The 14,253-nt window shown below is 37.5% G+C and overlaps 2 protein-coding genes across 2 annotated transcripts; one reads left to right on the top strand and one right to left on the bottom strand.

Moving 5' to 3' along the window:
- The first annotated feature begins 157 nt into the window (after positions 1–157).
- LOC139935793 (uncharacterized) lies at positions 158–8,331 on the top strand. Its single transcript, XM_071930389.1, has 4 exons — positions 158–567; positions 2,956–3,171; positions 4,314–4,520; positions 6,027–8,331. The coding sequence occupies exons 1-4, from the start codon at positions 280–282 to the stop codon at positions 6,213–6,215; spliced, it is 900 nt and encodes a 299-aa protein (XP_071786490.1). The 5' UTR covers positions 158–279; the 3' UTR covers positions 6,216–8,331.
- A 124-nt stretch (positions 8,332–8,455) lies between these two features.
- LOC139935802 (cyclin-dependent kinase inhibitor 3-like) lies at positions 8,456–14,128 on the bottom strand. The gene is made up of 7 exons (XM_071930399.1): positions 13,978–14,128; positions 12,584–12,720; positions 12,206–12,261; positions 11,575–11,619; positions 11,183–11,388; positions 10,629–10,775; positions 8,456–9,822 (listed from the first exon to the last, which is right to left on the bottom strand). Exons 1-7 carry the CDS (start codon positions 14,014–14,016, stop codon positions 9,730–9,732), a joined length of 723 nt encoding a protein of 240 aa, XP_071786500.1. The 5' UTR covers positions 14,017–14,128; the 3' UTR covers positions 8,456–9,729.
- Between the last annotated feature and the right edge of the window lie 125 nt (positions 14,129–14,253).

Genomic DNA, 14,253 nt, shown 5'->3' with positions numbered 1-14,253 from the left:
ACCTCCCGTTGTCCCAAATCTTGGCGCCCTCATTCGTTCAAAATATAGCACATGCGGTACAATACTTTTCGTTTGTCATTTGTAGCGGTCACCGTTCGTTTGCAAGGTATATTATCTCCTACTACGGGTTGTGTTCTAGCCAGCTCGCACACGTGCCATTACGTCACATCATACTGCCCACACTCTGCGCCCGGTTTTCGTCGTAAAGAACATTCCTATTTCTAGACCAATTTTTAACTGGTGTAGAAAAGTCTACTGAAACTTAAAGCTTAACCAAAAATGTTTCGCCAAGCAAACGAACACCTTCCCACCCTTGTTGGAGCAGCTCTGTTGGCAACATCAGGGGTCGCAGTTTATTCTACCTACAAATTGCTGACCACCGGCGACCGGCGAGCGAGGGAAACTGTGTACTACGAGACAGCCAAGCTCGTGAATGAGTACCTGGTGTTCCACTACGGGGCTCCAGGCGAAGTTTTACGGTACGACTACGGACCCACAGAGGCGCTCGATTTTCCACGAAGAGTTGCTGAGGAATGTTTGGAGGTTTACAGGAACAGAGTGAACAAGGTTGAGGAACACTTGTGACCTTGATTTTTACTGTTCTTCCTATTTTTGTATTCTGATTCCGATTTGTTTTTTTTTTCACTTACTGATTGCCAATATTATAAAACTATTTTATTAATTATTCTTTATCAGACTGTGATTCTGATCATGGAGGAATAATATTGGAAAAGTTTCCGTATGGCGCCACCACTTTTTCGGAAAAGTTTCCGTATGGCGCCACCACTTTTTCATTCGATATGAAATAATATCCTCTACTTACCAGTTATCACGCTATTATGCCTTTTTCTTTGAATTGGGAAAAAAATAATGGTGCCATATATCAACCGATGCCCTAATTATCTTCATTTGTTAATACGAAGTATGCAAACATGTATTAAAACTTGATGGACATTGAAATGTTCACACCACACACCGATCTTGGATGACTTCAACTGGCCCCATTTGTTTTGAGTTTTTCCTGTTTTCACGGCAAACGAGAAAGTATGGTTTCCCGGTGAAGCCATACATGGAAGAAACATCTGCAGTGACTACAAGTGTTCTTTGAGACTCTGTGTATGACTGTATAGCCAGCAGTTGCCTTCATTTTATTCAAAATATTTTTTTATTAAATTTTTAAAATTACCATGGTAACTTGCACAAAATAAAAAAAAATAAAAAAATATAAAAAGTGTGAATAATTACTGGCTTCAAAATCTGATTTCTATTTATTTTTTTTCTATTTTTTTTCTTAATATTTATAATAAAGCGTATAAATAAACAGTGATAGTTGAATCAACAAGCTGATGTTTAAATTTTAATATAAATAATAGTATTGATACGAGGGTTACAAAATAAAAATCTCCAAAAATATTAGAAAATGATATAAGGCACAGCCTTCTTTAAGCCTCCGTATTTTTTTTCAAGAATGCTCAGCAAAACATTCAGTCACATGATTTTGATCATCATGAATTGTGAATTGAAATAGCGTTTGATGAAACTTTTTCGGTGGGCAAATATTTTTATATGGCCTCAACATTATGACATATTTGTGTACCTTGTAGAAATGCCTAAAATACCAAACTTTTTCAATTTACAAGTGCAAATGACCAGTGGAGCCTTACGTGTTTCTAAGTTTTGGTCAAAGAAGAGGAGACTCTTTGCTTGGCGAATAAAACCACACAATTTTTATCTTGGGACTGTTTACATCACGCACAGAGAGGTAAAAGATTTGCCACGATATTAGGGACACCTCGAAAACAGGACCTCCTACGATATAGTATCTAATTTACCTCAATGAGATATCCATTTTTGAAAAAAATTGTGAACAAGTGGTGGCGAGGTGCGGAAAGTTATCCACTTTTTCATTCGAAATAAAATAATATAGTATCTAATTTACCTGATTGATATATCCCCTTTTGTAAAAATGAGTGAAAAAAGGGTGGCGCCATACGGAAAGTTATCCATAATATTGAATGTAAAATTAATATTCCTAAATTTTCAGTGTAGCCTTTGGGGAGTGATGTTTCAGTAGCTGTTGGGAGAAAGGTTCACTTCAATTTCGCAAATAGTTTAACCCCAACAAATCATTTAAAATTTACCGGGTCCATTTCCCTTGTGAAGTTCTGGTTTTATTATTTGGTACATATTTTAATGTTGTCTTTTGTATTCTTGTCATTTTATTTGGTGATATTTGATGCTTTGTCATGTTTATTAAGTGGAATCAACACAAAGTTGAAGCTTTCTGAATTCTAGTATTCCAGTAAACTTGTTTAACTTCAGGCATGTATGTGCCATTGGTTTATTATCTTTTTTCTGTTCTTTTCATATGTTGTACTGTACATTTTGATATTCTGAATAAGTAATACAGTTACAAATATCAATATTTAGATGCATCCGTATTTTGTAGTACTATGCGTACTGGTGGTGGATTTCAGGCATGTTATAATTTTAGGACATCAAATAATAACTAAAGAAAGTATAATATTTAAAAAAAAATCTTCCTACCTTTGATTTGGTCTTTCCAATTTAACTGGAACAGTGAGTCAGACGGACCTTTGTATGACCAGGTTAGTTTAAATGGGCGGCAGGCGGCTAGTTTAAACTAATCGTTGGACTTGGTATGCCTGCCTGCCTAAAGTTACATGGGGAAAATTGTCCATGGCTGTTTTCACTGGACTTCAAATGGTCAAGTACCAATTTGCTAGTTGCGATAACATAACCCTCCTCCTGACGGCCACAACAGAACCCTCCTCCAGACGGCCACCTGGCCGTCAGGAGGAGGGTTATGCTATCGCAACTACCAATTTGCTTGGTTATTTGCCCCCCAAAAAGTTCAATGTGAGATGGTAACACTTCTGATGGTGAAGCACTGTTTGATGTTTATTTGACTATTACCTATTTCTATCTTTTCAGACAAAGGTACCAAGCAGAGCACTGGACATAGGCTGTGCGGTGGGACGGACTGCATTTGAGTTGGCTCGTGAATTTGAGCAGGTCGTAGGGATTGACTTCAGCCAAGCCTTTACAGATACTTGCTGTGCACTGAAAGAACAAGGCTCTTTGGATTATGAAGTAAAAGATGAGGGAGATTTGATGACGAGCCTCAAAGCTACAGTTGATCCTGCAATAGTATGTATTTGAATCTTTTCCCTTTAACTTTTGTTTGAGAAAAAAAATAGTGTTCATTGACCCACTCGTCATGTTTTGATTAGCTCATTGACAAAACATGAACATTTTAGTACTTCATATTTCTTGTTAAACCCAATGTTCCTGAGAAACATTTTGGTAAAGCTTACTGCCTTAATTAGGAGGCTTGAATCCTGTAAAAGCTCCATGTTTAGAATCATAGTTCCAATTTTGCCAGTTTTGATTTATACTATAGCATTTGAAAATGTGCTATAAAGTCTGATAGTTTTTATATTTACCTGGGTGCAAATGCACTTGGTCACAGGGACAAATATCAACAAAAAGTGCTGTAAACTGAAATCAATGTGCAGATAAAAAATGTCCGAGTGGTAGACTAGCGGGAGGTGCGTGGATTCAGGCGGCTCTGGAAGATCTTCAGTTACTGAGCTGAAACCACGGTGGCTGGTAGGGCATTTCAGATACAGATGATACTTGGGAAGAAGCTATACTGGTATGAAAGTATTCTACAATGCTGTTGTGTGAATTGTAGACGGTGGCCTCTAGTCTGGTCCGACGAAGAAGGGTGCAAGTTGGGTGGTGCAGCTTGGAGAGCAACAAGACTGCACAATTCTGTACAGCATGATGACCTCGCTATTGGCACAGCGTTCGCAGAGAGATTGCCATTGGAGGTTTTGTAACATGGGTGACACTGTTCTTTTGGTTGTAGTCAGCCATCACAAATCTTGCAAGTTGCAGCACGTCGCTGTACCATGTCAATCTGGGAAATTAGGTCCTGGGTTTGGGTGTACCATATCGATGACGAGTACCCGGATGGGATGAACATATGTCTTGTAGGCCTGTTCCTTGATCTTTGGAGGGCATTTTCTTAGGTTGCGACAAAGAAAGCCAAGGGTGCTCTTGTTCTTGTTGCAGATGTTTTTGAGGTGTGGTTTCCAGTTGAGGTTTTTGTGGATGGTGACTCCCAGGTACTTTCTAGTCCTCATTCAAAATCAATTTGGTATCACTCACACCAACTTGTGTAAACTTCAAATTTTAAATACGGCTCGTAAATCATGCATGACACAGTTGGTATGGTGCACAAACACTAGAAAAATGTTCTAAAATATAGCTATTTCTTCACACAGGATCGTTCCAGACTTCAATTTCAGCAAGGAGATGCATGCAATCTACCCTTGGACTTGGGTCAGTTTGGCTGTGTTATAGGCGCAAATCTCACATGCCGATTACCGAATCCATATGACTTCCTAAACCGACTCCCAAGCCTCATTGCTCCAGGGGGTATACTTATGCTTACCACGCCCTGTACATGGCTAGATGAATTCACTCCTAAAGTAAGTAATAATATTAATAACAATATGTAGTTCTTAGAACTTTATTACACCCGATAGGCACCTCAAAGCCCTCAATTGTGTTTTTTTTCCTGCAAGGGATAACGAGTATACGTTTTGAAGAATGAGACCTTCATCTTTACAAAGCACAAGGTGCTGTGGCACAATATGCAGCCAGTCAAACCAGGGATATCTCTTAACGCTAAGTGCACTGGGTTCTTTTATGGCATTACAAAACACATGGACCCTATGGCTTTGCGTCCCATCTGAAGTATGCAGCAATTATGGTCAAGTATCTTGCTTAAGGACACAAGTGTCATGACTGGGAGGGACTCGAACCCACACTGCTGAGCTGAAACACCAGAGCTTGAGTTTGGTGTTCTTATCCACTCATCCATGACGCGCATGAATATACTAGATACTAACACTAAGATCAAAGATTTGCAGAAAAGAAATTGAAGATTCTAATTCTACCATTCCTTTGATGAATACAGTTTAAGTAGCACCAATATTTCTGAGATTACCTTTTGTCAGTGTTGAAGTAAATGTACTCGGTGCTTGTACTCAAGTACTACTAGCCTATTTGTTGCTTAAAACTGAGTTTTTGTAATTAATTCTGTGTTTTTAAAATGTTATGTTTTTTTGTTTTTTTTTAAAGCAGTGGACACTATTGGTAATTAGGTACTCAAAATAATTATCAGCAAAAACCTCACTTGGTAATGAGTAGGTTGATAGTATAAGACATTGTGAGAAACGGCTCCCTCTGAAGTGACGTAGTTTTTGAGAAAGAAGTTATTTTCCACGAATTTGATTTCGAGACCTAAAGTTTAGAATTTGAGGTCTCGAAATCAAGCATCTGAAAGCACACAACTTCGTGTGACAAGGGTGTTTTTTCTTTGATAGTTATCTCGCAACTCAGACGACCAATTGAGCTCAAATTTTCACAGGTTTGTTATTTTATGCATATGTTGAGATACACCAAGTAAGAAAACTGGTCTTTGACAATTACCAATAGTATCCATTGTCTTTAAACGAGATTTAAATTTGAATCTTTTTAGTGCACACAGGGAATTTTCTACTCAAGTACTACCTAAGTACCTTTTTGAGGTTACTTGTACTTTACTCGACTGATCAATTACTCGTATTTGGACACTTCAACTAGTCACCTTATACACTCAACGTCCACCCCATAGAGTGTCAAATTCAAGAAATTTCTCTTCAAAACAAGTTAACCATACCTGGGGCTGAGTTCACAAAGCAAGAAAAATGTTCAGTATTACCATAGTGATTTGTATTGTGACATCACATTTTAATTAGCAACTCTGTTTGATTGGCAGTTACGATCAATCTTAGATCTTTATGAAATAGGCCCCTGGCATTTATCAAAGGCCAGTCAGTGAGATTAGATTTTATTGTTGAATGTTGCGTAATAGTTTTGAATATGGTAATGAGGAAGTCAAACATGTTGATTTTGACAACTATTTTTTTTTTCTTTTAATTTTTTTTCAGAGTAAATGGCTCGGTGGTTTCACTGACAAAAACGGGCAACCAGTGTCGACCTTTGACACCCTGAAGAGAGTTCTTGGTCCTGACTTTGATCTTGTATTGGATAAGAACATGCCGTTCTTCATTCGTGAGACGGCTCGTAAGAATCAGTGGACCGTATCTCACGCTTCAATCTGGATACGTAAAGAATAACCAGTTAGGCTGGGAATACTTTATAGGCAATCAGAAAATCTGAATGCAGCTGTATGATTTGCTCTATTTTTGTAATAGATTCTAAATGGTAACTGGTAGTCTGGAATCAGGACCTACCTTGACCCCAAAATATTGGCCCCATAGAGTTATAATCCAATGATAGATCATACATAACAAGTTCAAGGAAGGTGGCGGCTTCTTGTTGCCCTTTCATGGACTCAATAAGAATGACCAAATTTCATAGAGCTGCTTAAGTACAAAAAGTAGCTTAACGTTATAATATTATACTTATCAGAATAAGACTACCAGCAAAAATACCATACAACATTTACCATTTAAGACTGGAATCTTGCTCTTGCTCATTTTTTATTGAGCAGAAACGTTTTTGCACGATTTGTTGCTTGATTGAGCAGCTCTATGATATTGGACCCTGTTTGGCCAAGTCAATTTTATCAGAGTCATTGACTTTGAACGAGGACTATTTTCTGTTGGATTCTCATGGGAACAGGTTTGCTTCTTAAAAATAGACTGGGAATAATATGGAGTGTGTGATGTAAAATGTTAATTTAGTAAAAAATCGTCGCTAATTTAGAATACATATTTATACCGAGTGTCTTGTGAGGATGTGAACTATTTGTAGATGCGACTAGACATTTCTCTATCACATTGATAAACATATGTCTGCACTGTCTGTGCTTTACTGTAAGGGCATATTGTACTGTCGGAGTAAATCATTGCTAGTGTGATTTTTTGAGATGTGTAGCATTTTTCCAGTTTAAGACCGGCTCCCCACACTGGTAGTGTTATTCCCAAAGTATTATGGATATCCATTCAGCGCTGTATGCTATAGGACTTCTGTGTAGTGTGCTGCACCCATTGATCTCTAATAGATTGACTTGATAGGATGTGGCTGCTCTATATTCTGACACTCCTATAGTTATTCTCCCACCCTTTTGTTCCGACAACCCCTTCATGATTTTACATGCCATGGGTTAGGGTTAGGAATGAGGACTATACTAGGGGTGTAGTAACATGAGGGTGTTGGAACATAGGGTTAGCCGAACATAGGTGTGTCCTAACTTAGGTGTAACCAATAGGACACGTTAAGCGTGTTGTACACTGCATATACAGGCTCTAAACGGTTTAACACTGAAACTAATATGTATGCGCAGGGGACTTGCTCACGCAGACATTATGCATAAAAACAAATGTTAAGGCCTATTCATGATAAAGTTTTGGCGATAAAATTTATGTAACGTGAAATTTGTAAGTTTCGATGCAAATAATTTTGCTCCAGCACGAAACTTCATTTGTTTGGGTTGCGGACAGAATGGTGTCAACTCCTGAAAAATGCGCTAATTGGCGCATGGTTGCACAATGTGTTCCATCCAGTAATTTATTAAAATCATTGGGTGTTTCCTTCTAGCCGTTGCCACCAGGGTAAGGGGGATTTATTAAGTATAATAGAGGAATTTGTCTTCAGATAATTATTATTGTTTATTTATACCATCATGCAGCTCAAAGGCTGAATTTCTAGTACCTTCTATTTCTATATGCAATTGATGAAAATTGTAACTGACTTTTACAAAATAAATGATCTTTGCGAAGTAATCAATTTGAATGATTTTATTTGACTTTTGGATGCTAAACTTTTTGAAATGGAATTGCTCCTTTTGAATGTTGATGCAACGAAACCATAATTTACAAAAGGGAATTGATTGAACTAGGTGCTTATTGTTGAAACTGTTCAGGTAAACCTTAATTATACCTCTTTTTTTAAATGATTGAATGTTAAGGAAGAGCGCCTGGCGCACTGCTCAGAAAATTGAACTGTTCCATTGTGAGGTTACCATAATCTTCCATGTAGATGATTTTTGTGAACCGCCAAAAAACAATGAGACACATCTAAGTCTTTCTTTTCCTTTTTTTAATATATTTAGTTTTGTCATAATGTTTTTATTTTTGGGAAGGGGTCTTAGTTTAGGTTACACAGATATTTAATTGTATATTTGGACTGTTTTCTAATTTTCATTAGATGGATAACCTTTGTTGTTATAAGGATCTCGTCTTTAATCATGAAGTAATAAATAAAGCAATAAAAAGTTATACAAATTGATGTATGCTTTTTAAATGAGTTTGATGAATTTTGTTGCCCGAGGACGACTGTAACACATTGATCATGAGATAATTTTATTCTCTATAGGTTGTCATCAGTTTTCAATGTAATTTATTCCTTCTTTTCCGATTTTCTTCCTCCAAAGGGGTGGGGAGGAACAGGGGACCCACCCTCATAAGCCCTCTCGCCACCTACTCAGAACCCCCTTCCAAAATGAGATTGAAAAATACCAAAAACAAAATCAATGGAAAGTCAATGAAAGTCATTTATTGCCTCTTTCGTAGCTAATTCTTTTGAAACATACAAGTATGCTGTTTTAATACTTTCAAATATAATTTATCTGAAAAATTAAATGTTTCTTGAAGAGCAAGAATACATTCCAAAAATATAACGCCAGTACATCATACAAAAAAAGTTACAGATACGAGTCATTAGTTTGATTTTAAGTATTAGTAAGATACAATATCAAAATATAAAGTGCTCTTCTACTTGTTTCAAAATTATGTAAGTTGGTCCAATTACTGTTTAGCAAATACATTATCATCACAAACAGCTACTGACAAGTACCTCTGTAACAACAGGGGAAAAAGGCTTTCTCTAACCATGATCAAGTCCAATTTGTTTGAGTGGAGCACTTTAATTTGTGGGAAAAGGCAAATTACTTGCAAGTGACCATTGCAATGAGTTAAAGAATTTTACATAATATGTCATTATATATCTCCACAAATACATTCTCTTGGAAAATTAATTTTCATTTTTCGCTAAATATGTTTTCCCCTAAATATTTTCCCTAGTCAAATGGGGTAAGGACAGGGACTATTGACTCCCCTTGAATGGGCGTCACACTTGGGGGGGGGGGGGGGGGGCTGTGTAAAACACTGCATTGCCCAAAATTCCCACTACACTTTATAACACACAGGGACATTGACTCTCAAAATGGAGATTTTTCTGATGATGACATCAGGTGAATGGGGTCAATAAGATATTTCATGTACAGTGTAAAGTTGTAACCCATTCAAAATGGCTATATATGACATTAAGACAATTTATTTGACATCAGTCAGTAGATGGGTAAACTATTTATGGCTGTTTCTTATCTTTCTTGAATCAAATCCTGGTACATTTCATTTTAGTTTGTAGAAACAAGCAAAAAGTTTGCTGGAGCTCCTTCCTTTAGGCAAAATTACAAATACCTGATGCCCAATTAATTACGTTATCATAATTCAACTTTACATACTTAATGCCTGTTTGTGCGCAATTTGAGCTTGGGTCATTCACTGAATTCTATAAACAGTCCAAGTTGTTTGTCACATAACAGGCCCAGACATAATGTCCCTGCCAAATTTCTCTGAATGGCATAGTTACAAGGACTCCTCGTTTGTCATGTCCTATCTCTTGTTATCTTGAGACAGATCGTAGTTCTCCTTCCGTTTTCATAGCTTCGTGGCATTCCTCTTCAAGTTTACGGAAATCGTTGACAAAATTGTATTGCTGAAAAGGAATGTCATAAAATTGTAAGAAGTGCAACAATAGTAATTACTAGTCTAATAAAATGCACAATAGCCCATAAGTACAGGTGCCATCTTAAAATTATACTACAATGCATTTTTGGAAACAAAATACACATACAATGAAAAATAAATCAAGCTGCCAATATGGACGCCATGCTGTAATTTACATGACATTTATGCCAAGTTTTATAGTTGTGTACTGCATTGCTTCAAAATCAGTGCACCATGATGGTTGCCGTTTTCCCAGAGTACTTTGCGCGTCGATCATGCCCATAGATCATTGGATTGCACTAAACGTCATTGACCGCCATAGTTGATGAAATATGCACACATGCAAGGCTATCAGTGGCTAAGAGTTTTCGGGCAGCGCAAACATGAGTGCACTTTTCCATTGTTTATTATCAAATATGACGGTCGATAAGTACTTTTATCTTCAAGTATGCGCTAATCCTCCAATCAGATTGGCAGAATGGAGTGGTGATAAAAACCTATATTGCACGGCTAATATCACTACCATGCGTCTTGTGTGTTCTATGTCACGCGCCAAGTTTGCTTGAAGATAAATACGTTATCACACACGCGCTCGTGGAAATACAGAAAATATAGCGCGTCTGCGTCCCATATCCAACTCGGCCTTCGGCCTCGTTGGATATGGGACGCAGAAGCGCTATATTTTTCCGTATTCCACTCGCGCTTGTGTGATAACTTATAGTATTGGGACTTGCTTACATGTATGAGGCTATTGAAGACATTTAAGCACCAACTACTTAAAACTTAGAGCCATACCTTGACTGTTTCTATGGCATTGTGCCCTCTCAGCTCTTGCAATTTCTCAATGGCAGTTTCTGAGCTCATTCCTTGATCTAACTGAAGCAGTAAGCAGGCGGCAATGATGCAGGATCTCCCCTGGCCTCCGTAGCAGTGGAGCAAAAGCTGCAGGGGAAATCAAATTATTACTGATAACAAGCCTGCTCCAAGTTTGACACAAAACTGCTGACAATTGCTGGCCCTGAAAATAACCCAACCTCAGATCAACTATCTGATTTCAGAATGATGGAAGTAACTTAGTTTACGATCAATTCATGGTAAGATGCATTCAGAAGTGGAAACCTCAAAGGGACAATGTCGTCTTGATCAAAGCAGGCCTGTGGTTGACACGGAATTGTGGACCCTCACCCGTTAGTTACAACGCACTGTACATGTTTTATTGCATGCACAACTCTTAAAAAGAATAAGGAGTTGTTTCAACCAGCACTTTTTGAGTGTTTTGAGGGCAATGTGCATCTTTAAGAGTGAGCCTCGCAAAAATTTAAAATCACAAAATTTAAATGCGATGCTACCTTTCTCCCAGCGGAAAGCACTTTCCTCAGTCTGTCAAGAACCTCCAAGATATCTGTGATTTCAAGGCTTTCCTGAATTGGAAAGTAGTGGAGGGAGAATTCGGCTGTGGCGTAGTCTGACAGAAGGTTTGGCACTCTGTAGCGAATCAGCTCAGCCTTTGTACACAGAGGAAACATATCGCTAATCCCAATCTTTTTCAGATCATCTATACAGAAAAATACAACAACAGTGACATGGACTTGAAATATAAACAGATTTTAACATTGGGTCAGTAAAATTATATGACTGGACAAGTCTGGCAGTCTTGTTTTTTTTTTTTTTCAATTGAAAAGTAATACCTAAATGTGTAATGGCGGTAAAAATGATTTAACATGGCTAGTTGATTACTCACCGATATCTGTCTTCAGCTTTCTCCAGACACTGCTAAATCGACAGCCTGAATGAAAATAAACGAAAGGAAGTAAGGAAAGTCATCATCACCATTCCGTAATGTTTAACTGTGCAACAACCGGCACCTAGTTGTGGAGGAAAGTTTTTGCTTTTAACATCAAAGAAGAATTGTATACAGCAAAATACTGTATCTATGACTGGACTGTGCAGCAAAGATTGGCTAAGCACAACATGCTTAGAAGGACAAGAATACCGGCCAAAATGCCATTTCACATGGTCTCATTTGTGAACTTTTTTTTGTGCTAATTTTTGCTAAGCGGGAAAGAATTGTAATGTTTTATTTTCTGAAACAGCTGCTCTATGAAATAAGGCCCAGGTGAGCACTTTCACAGTTATATGCGCCATCTTGTTCACTGGACAGGTTTGTTTACTTTGAATCAACACGCACTGCTGTCCAACTCAGCGCTAGAACTTCTTGCAGTGTCTGAAACATGGGTGGAAGTTCAAGTGCCGCGCCAACTTGTGTTTGAGGTAAACAAAATCTGCCCCTTGAACAAGAAAGAAGATGGCCCACATAAGTTCATAACCGTGAAGGTGTGTGGGTCAACGTGGATAATCTTAGAGAAGCTGACCTGGCAAATCACTTAACCCTAGTTGACCTGGCAACCCATAGGGAGAGACATCCAACCTGCATCACAAAGACATAAAAGAGTTAAATTACAAAATTAAAAGCAATTTTGTGTTAAACAAAGAAAATATGATTAGAGCGGGACTCGAACCTGCTACCACCAGGTTAACATGTCATCGCTCTACAAAATATTTAACACAATCAGTTTATTCCTTGTGGTACTTTGTAAAATATGAAACAAACATGAACCACTACCAGAAGTAGTTAAAAAAAAAGGTTGTTTAGTGGACACTGGACAAAGGATAAAAATTATGTGAAACATAAAAACTAAACTGTCTATTTAGTATGAGAAAGGTAGGATTTAATACAATTTTAAAGTTACCAGTTTATCTTTAATGGCAGAGTGTCAAATGACTGTTCATCGTCAGATGTATCAAAATCACAGTCTGCATTATCATCAGAATTATCACTCATTTCATCTTCAACTTCAATCATATCAACTAACTCAATCTTCTGAATCTGAAAACAAAGCAAACAATGAAAATTAAGTTGTTAATCTAAAAACAAAGCAAAAAATTAAAACCAAGTAGTTCAAACTTAGTTGAAAAATCATTGACTTAATCAAAATGTATACAGTGCTGATTAGAAATAAGACACTAGTTGCGATATAAATCGCACCCTCCATACACACCCAGTGTTATGATTAACTTTAGCCAAAACATGATCATGATGGTCAATAAAATTGGCTAACAAATTTGTGAAAAATTAATTTAAACCAATGCTCGCCTTAGTAAACTTAATAACCAGACATGAAATAATATTAATAGTCTAATTCTAATTAATTTACCTCAAGTCAAAGTTAAATCCCTTTTTTTATTTTAGTGAAAAAGTTTTGGACCAATTAAACACCAGATGACTTCTACATCAGTGCACCATGTTCTACAAGATTCACCATAACGTCGTCAATATTAGTTTTCCGCTTTCTGTTCAACTCCACCCGGCCATAGGCAGAACACGACACAAACGTAATTATCTACCAATCCAGGCATCACGAGACTCATTCAAATTGTCCTTCTTCATCCGCACCATACCAACCTGGAACAGGCTCCCATTGCAAGCAATGACAGCACCATCAGCAAGGTCTTTCAGGCAATGGCCCTTCCGGCGGTGAGAGACATGCGTCCCACCACCACCCATCAACATCTTTAATAAGATGATGAGGATGTTTTTACACGCACCTATATATACCACACCTTCTACAAGAAGTTAGCTTTCTAGGTGGTTATTCATCCATCAAGCATGGTGTGACTGGCATACGGAAAGTTATCCTTATAAACCTCCCAGCACAAAAATATATACATAAATAAATAAACAAATCAATCAATCAATTCAAATAAATAATTATAAATTGTAACAAAAGAAACATAGGTAATAATAAAATTGAAAAACAACAAATCAATCATCCAACAAAATTGCAAATCTTTAACTTTATTAAAGTCTTTAAAAAATCTGGCTAATTTTTTTTGCACAGGCCTATAGTTCGTGTCTGATTAGTTACGATAACGTAAACCGGGAGGGTTACGTTATCACTATCAGTTAATGCAACTAGTGGTGTCTGATGATGCAAATGTCAAATGGTTCCTCTCCTACCACCATGCCAACCCCGGGCTAGGAGGTAGGTAGCTCTTCTCAGCAGACAGAGTCAGCTGGCTGCTAAATACTTTTGTGCTACGGCTATGCTGTGCAGGAAGACGGCTAAACACGGTATTTACTTACATTATTTTCACTTGGAACTCCCATTTCTACTGTTGACATCACCAAAGTATATCACAGAAAACTGATACAACTGAAAGAAGGAAACAAACCCACAACTATTTTCCAGTTGTAACACGGCTCCAAAAAATTTAAATTTGTTTTTATTTTAAAATTCCCACGCGATGACGGCAAAGAATGAATAAGTATGGAGGGCAATAAGGGCAAAATAGTCGATTAATAATTTGAATGATTGACGGCCCTTTTGTTACCAGGAATGCATTGTTTATCTTTATCTAA

The sequence above is a fragment of the Asterias amurensis genome, chromosome 1 (assembly GCF_032118995.1).
Source record: "Asterias amurensis chromosome 1, ASM3211899v1".
Taxonomy (NCBI): domain Eukaryota; kingdom Metazoa; phylum Echinodermata; class Asteroidea; order Forcipulatida; family Asteriidae; genus Asterias; species Asterias amurensis.
The sequence above is the reverse complement of the archived record's forward strand: the minus strand, read 5'-3'. Positions and strand labels throughout refer to the sequence as shown.